General features: G+C 32.2%; 1 protein-coding gene across 1 annotated transcript; it reads right to left on the minus strand.

Moving 5' to 3' along the window:
- Positions 1 to 4,567: 4,567 nt before the first annotated feature.
- On the minus strand, positions 4,568 to 6,828 carry LOC107954972 (protein NRT1/ PTR FAMILY 4.2). Its single transcript, XM_041097849.1, has 3 exons — positions 6,429 to 6,828; positions 6,208 to 6,302; positions 4,568 to 5,471 (listed from the first exon to the last, which is right to left on the minus strand). Exons 1-3 carry the CDS (start codon positions 6,576 to 6,578, stop codon positions 4,724 to 4,726), a joined length of 993 nt encoding a protein of 330 aa, XP_040953783.1. The 5' UTR covers positions 6,579 to 6,828; the 3' UTR covers positions 4,568 to 4,723.
- Positions 6,829 to 6,850: the final 22 nt, after the last annotated feature.

The raw sequence follows: 6,850 nt of genomic DNA on the forward strand, positions 1-6,850 counted from the left end.
CAAACTTGGTACTTAAACATTATGGGTCTCTACTATTATCTCTATTAAAAAACAACTTCAACCAATAAAAACCTGACGTGTGTCATTTTTATCTGCATCATCATTTACATGAAATAAAATATATATATTTAAATTAAATTATTTTTTATTTTCATTCTCTCTCTCCACCCTTCTTTTTCTTCTTTTTCAAACCACCCATGTTTTTTCCTTTCTTGTTAAGTTCTTGTTTTTTTCTTTTCTGTTCTCTTCCCCATAATTTTTCACGTTCTTCTTTTCTTTTCTTTTTCATTAAACCTAGGGTTTTTCACGTTGATACCCCCATTTTTATTTGGTAAAATAACTATTTAGGGTTTGAATTTGATAATTGTTTCCACATTAGGACTTGAATTTTACGATTTTCAAGGAAATATCAAGAATTAACCTGGACCAAGAAAAAGTTTAAGTCCCAATATGAGAGTAATTTTCAAGTTCAGGAATTAACTTGGACAAAAAAAACTTTAGACCCTAAGTGAGAACAATTGTCAAGTTTAGAGGCTAACTTGGACGAAAAAAAATTTAAGCACCAATGTTGGACTAGTTGTCAAGTTTAGGCCCAAAAAGTGATTTAACTCTTTTTTTTTTCTTTTTCCATTTTTTCATTTACACTAAAACTAGTTTTTTAATATAAATAACCCAAAAATATTAATTAATTACTAAAATAGCCTGAAGGAAAAATTATATACGAAAATGACTCGTTTGCTGCAGTATCAATCAGTGTCTACACCTTTTTCCCCCTAATCATGACCCAATCGTTAGTGTTTAAAAAAACAATTTTTTTGGTGCCGCCACTGTGTCAGACGGCACCCATATGTATTTTTTGAAATACCTGTGAAAAATACGGGTATTTATGGTGGAGAAAAAAAAAAGAGAAAAAATATATTTTTTAATGGGTGCCACCGGTCTAGCAAGAGGTACCGACTAGTTTTTTTTTTAAATTTCTATAAGTGAAAAAAAAAGAAAATAATTTCTCTAATTGGTGTCGTCGATGTGTTAGGCGACACCTATGAGGGAATTTTTTTTAATAGGTGTCGCAGGTGTGTAACTTTACCTTTATTAATTTAAAATTTTAAAAATGAAAAATTTTCCATTTTAGGGGGGTCGGATCCCTACAAGCCCTCCTAACTATGCGCCTAGCTGTCGGTATATCAGGCAGCATCGATAGCAGGTGGTCAGGAAAAAAAATAGGTATCACCTATGTGTCAGGCGTTAGCAGTGTTTTTTTTGGAAAAAAAAACTGTGAAGGGAAAAAATGAGATAAAAAATAATAAGTGGTGTCGCAGACGTGTTATTATAATAAGGTTGATCATTTAGTTGATGCCAAAGATATTCGAAATTTCATTTCTGATGACATCTTTTTAATTAGAGATAGTAGTCAGGTTATTTCATATATTTTGATAGAGAAAATAAATTTTTTGAGCTTAACAACGATCATTCTTTTTTGAGTGAACTGGAAATTTTTTTTATAGTTATCGTAATTCTAGTTACTTGAATAATGAATCAAAATATGATGATCCCTACTATGATAATGATACTAACTATAGTTGGAATAATCACATGAAACAGTTACGGTTATGGGATCCCCATATTTTCTTCTTCTTCTTTTTTCTCAGTGTTTTTTTTCAATTATTTTTTTCTCAATCTACCCTTCCTTTCATTCTCCACTTTAATAACTACAACCATTGTCACCCCAAGTCGCGTTTTAGCTTATTTCCACCGTCACTGTCACTTTCCCCGTTGCCAGTCTTCTTGCCCCCACCTTTGACATATGTTTTAGATAATGAGGTTAATGATACTACTTTGATGAGAAAATATAATAAGTTGATTAACCCTCTTTTTCCCCTATGTTTATGATCTAAAACTTATTTATGAAGTTTATAAAACATTCTCTTTTAGTGGCATGAAACTTGACATGTGCAAGTTTAAACACTATACTTGAACCCATGACCATATATAACTACCATCAACTGGGAGCCAAATTGTAATGCGACATCTTCTAAGGTGATGCTGCACTCCCCATACGACAAATGAAATGTGTGAGTCTCTGAGAGCCACTGCATCACCATGAACTCAAGCATATATTAAAACTATCACAATTTTTCCTTAAAACACCAACACAAATAAATATTTCTCCCCAAAATTTCAATACCTAACATTAAAAAAACAATTTTTTTTTCTTTCTCCCTTTTTATTGAACACTATTTTTTTCTTTTTTTCTATTTTCTCCCCTTTCTTCCTTATTTTTCTTCTTTCCAATAAAAAAACAAAAAAAAAAAACCAAAAACTTCAACAAATACAAAATTTGCACCAAGGATGGGGTATATGTAACGCCCCAAACCTAACTTGATTTGTCGGGTTCGGATTTCGAGTGTTACCACATAGTATACTTAACATTTTAATAATACAGTTTACAATTTTTCATTTCTCTAATTATTTTATTTGACATGTTCATTGAAAAACTTACTATCTAAAAATAAAGGTAGTATTTTAAAATAAGTTGTTACATCAAACTGGGTACAATTATCTACAAAATGGAAGTTTATTTAAAACAGACACGAAAGGCATATTCCAACACTATGCCACATGTCCACTATATGCATAATAGCCCACTCCGCCACCACTTTGGAGAACTCCTGCGTTGTCCCTTCAAGCAAAGTCTCATTTCAAGTACCTGAAAAGTAATAACAAATCTTTTAAGTACATGAGTACTTAGTGAGCTTATCACAACAATACATTGATGGGTACTTTGCAATCTTAGAAGAACTTATTGTTGATGCCTAACACGTGGGCGACACCACTAATGCATTTTTTTTTCGTTTTTCTCTTCACAACTAATTTTTTTTTAAATAGTGGTGGCACCCAAGAAAATTATTTTTTTTCGGTTTTACTTTTAATTGAATTTAAAAAAAATGACTTGTACTACTAGTTAGATCGATGATACCCATTAAGAAGATATTTTTCTCTTTTTTTTCTCCATTGTGAATACCCGTATTTTTTTATGGGTATTTCAAAAAATACATACGGGTGCCGCTTGACATAGTGTAGAACAAAAAAAAATCTATTTTTAAACACTGATGATTGGGTCATGATTACAGGAAAAAAAGGGTAGTGTCGTCGATTGATCAAGCATCATCGGATGATACTGTAGCAAATGAGTCATTTTCGTATATAATTTTTCCTCAAAATTATTTTTGTTATTAATTAATATTTTTAAATTATTTATATAAAAAGGCCCACTAAAACCTCTGTTTTTTCATTTTTTTACATTGAATAATGAGAGAGAAAGAGGGAAATAATATAAAATATAAAAATGTCAAATATGAACTCTTAATTGATTGAAATAGTTTTTTAAAAAAAAAACAAAAATAATGGTATCAGTCCATAATAGTTACAAAATTATAGTTTAGATGTCTAGTTCAACCAAAAGAAATTTAGATACATAATTAAAAAATACTACATAATTTGAGGACCTCTTATTCAATTAAGCCAAATAATAATCTTCATCCTCTAAAAAAATCATCATCTATACTCCTATCTATTAGAATGATCCCATAAAGTTTGACTTGTTGATAGCTGCCCGAAGCTTTTACTTGGGTTATATCATGGGCCTCGCCACAAGCTTCTACGAAGGGTTTGAGGCTTGAACCAGTGGTTAATAATGTTTACGGAAAAAAATGAAAATGAACTAAAAAAAATTAAATATTTTTTTAAAAACTATTCTCATTTTTATCAAATTTTCGTATATATATTCTTTTATTTTTAATGAATTTTCCACTTTTTTATTTTATTGAATTTTAATATATTTTTAATTTTTTTAAATGTGTCCCGAGGATTGAAAACTTAAAAATTCTTTGAGCAAAGTTTCTCCAAAAAAATTTTCTAACTTTCAAAAATTTGAATCGAGTCTACCTTTCATTACAAAATTAAGAATATTTTATAGAGAGTTCTTGCCTCTTTACAACGTCTTTCTTCGGGAATACAATCCCTTACATTATTGCAAAGGTTACACAATTGTTATTTTCGAAACTATTATTACAATTTGTAGAGAATATATATTCTCTTATTACAAAACTTTTGCAAAGTAACTCTATTTTTTTCTTTGTAGAGAATATTTCGTATTCATCTCTTTGCAGTGAATCTTTACTGTTGATTTCCATATTTTCTTTGCAGAGAATCACTCCTTTTAATCTTTGTCTTTGCTTTGCAAAGAATCATTGAAGGTTGCAAATCCTTTCTTTTTTGCTCAAGATATTTTTACGTTATTGGTGATGTGCCATGCCATGTCAATCATGTCAACAACTAACTATTTCTTTCAATTTTGATCTTATTTAAAAAATATTTATAATTTTATGAGTGAAATTAAACAAAAAAGTGAAAAATTCGAAAGAAAATTTTACAATTATGCCCAATTTAATCATTAAGATATCATTTCATCTTTTCACCATGTTACTAAGAAACCTTTAGCTATCTACCTTAAACGAATATCACTAGCCTAGCAAACATTCAATATGTATATCATAAAATTTCAGGATTTTACAATATAATTTTATATAATTTTTTTATAAGACAAATTTACGTACAAAATGATGTAATTACAACAAAACTAATCATAAATAATTATAATTTTAAGTTTTAATTACTTACTTTTTAAAATAATATAATCTTGTAAAGTACTAATTAAAAATATTTAGTACCTTCTAGCCCAAAATATGTAGTTCAATAAATTGATGAAGTTAAGGATGCAAAGAAGCATGTAGAACAAATCCAAACGTGTATGATTCAAATCACTTCGTCCCAGCCATTCTTTCCCGAAATGTCCACTCACCGAGTTGCTTATCGTAACCAACACCGAGCTGATGAAGTACCCCATTGCCGTCGAGCACCAAGACAATGCAGTGCTCATACTTCGCATGGTATCCGGAGCCTCCGAGTAGAAAAATTCAAGCATTCCCCCGAGTGTCAACATGTCCGATACGCCGAGCAGCAAGTACTGCCACCCGAGCCAGAAAACAGACAAGACGACATCGTCATTCGCTGCCTCACGCCTCTTAGCTTCAACTACAGCAGCGGCAGCCATAGACCCTGATGCGAGAGCTAACCCCAGTCCGATCCGCCTCAATGGTTGGAACACGTTCAGAATTCCAGGATGGTGGTTGTTCTTTGATCTGAACATGCGCACAAAATATTCATATATAGGTATAGAAGTCAGCATGATGGATAAGGGGAATACTGATAATGATTGAGTGGGAATCTTGAAACTGTTAAGTGATCTGTTCATGATGTTCCCTTGTTGCACTGAGAATGTCATCAGTTGAGCTAAGCAGCAGTTCATCATAATGGTGCTTGCAAATATAGGGAGGAGGCCTATGAATGTCTTTGTTTCCTCAACCTCGGTCGATGCGACTGACTCGCCCATTAATGCTTTGTTTAGAAACCTACATGATTTCAACATTTTGTGTCAAATTAAAGTGCATTATGATGTTATTAAAGACACCGTGCTTAAACCAGATTCATGCAACTAGGGATAAAAAAGATCGATTTCTAACTTTTTAGTGCCAAAAATTAGATAATTTTTAAAAAGTTTAATCAGGGCTTGAAATTTTGCAACTACATTTATATTTGGGGTTAGACTCTTTTTCCGAAATTAATCTTTGAACTTGACAGTTTTCTACATTAGGGTTTGGACTTTTTTCGTTCAAGCCAATCTCTGAACTTGACTATTGTTCTCATATTGGGGTCAGATATTTTTTTATCCAAATTAGTCTCTGATATTTCCTTAAAAACCTTAAATTTAAGTCTAATGTGAGAACAATTGCCTAGTTCAGACCTCAATGTGATAATAATTATTAAATTTAAGTATGAACTTAAAAAGTAATTCGGATCTTAATATGAAAATAGTTATCAAGTTGAACCAAGTAATGATTTAATAGGGAATTAGGAGGAACGAAAAGGATGACTGTTCCTCACCTTGGATCCACCTTTGCATGCAACCAATGTCAAAAAAGTAGTTTTCAATACATTGTATATTGAACACAAACAATTTGTAGTGACATCATATGTGAGAAAGAAAAACTCTACTTTATATAAAGGCCAAAATCTGGCATCTATGTTGTTCTGCCCAATTTCCCAGTAACGTATTTTTCTAACTTTTCTGTTAAACTAATTGCATACCTGAACTTATCATGGTTTCTCTTTTCACCATAAATTTGGGTATTCTCTGCCTCTGGTAGTGATGCTTTCCTGTTTGCAATAGCCGAAGCCAACACCTTTATAAAGAAACAAAATTAGACCCATTGTTAAGCCATTGTGTTATCATAAAAGCAAAATCCAAATTGAACTTCATAAAAAGTGGTGTCATCCAATTGTATTACAAGCAATGTTGGTTTTTTTACCTTAAAAATTCTAATGAGTGGACTACCGCCGGGGCGTTTGTATCTATAAACGGGGAACCCCATGGAGAAAATGCAGAGTGCTACACTTAGTGTGACCACAGATATCTTAAAACCCCAATTCCAGCCCAAGTTTTCTTGAATCCAGATCATGACAGTGGAGGCGATGAGGCCCCCTAAACATAGTGAAAAGAAGAACCAATTGAAGAAGGATGAGACTAGACGCTGGTTGCTATGGTCAAGTTGATCAGCCCATGTGCAGGCAAGGCAGCCTTAACGCCACCTACGCCAGCTGCTATTGCGTAAAGCCAGTGTAAAGGATAGCCTCTTGGTCTTGGAAGGCTGCTGTTATGGCTGGCAGCAACCGACTGTCTTGTGCTGAATTGTCAAGAGGATGAGTCCCTAAATGGCAAAAATATATAAAA

Source organism: Gossypium hirsutum, chromosome D07, assembly GCF_007990345.1.
Source record: "Gossypium hirsutum isolate 1008001.06 chromosome D07, Gossypium_hirsutum_v2.1, whole genome shotgun sequence".
In the NCBI taxonomy this organism is placed as follows: domain Eukaryota; kingdom Viridiplantae; phylum Streptophyta; class Magnoliopsida; order Malvales; family Malvaceae; genus Gossypium; species Gossypium hirsutum.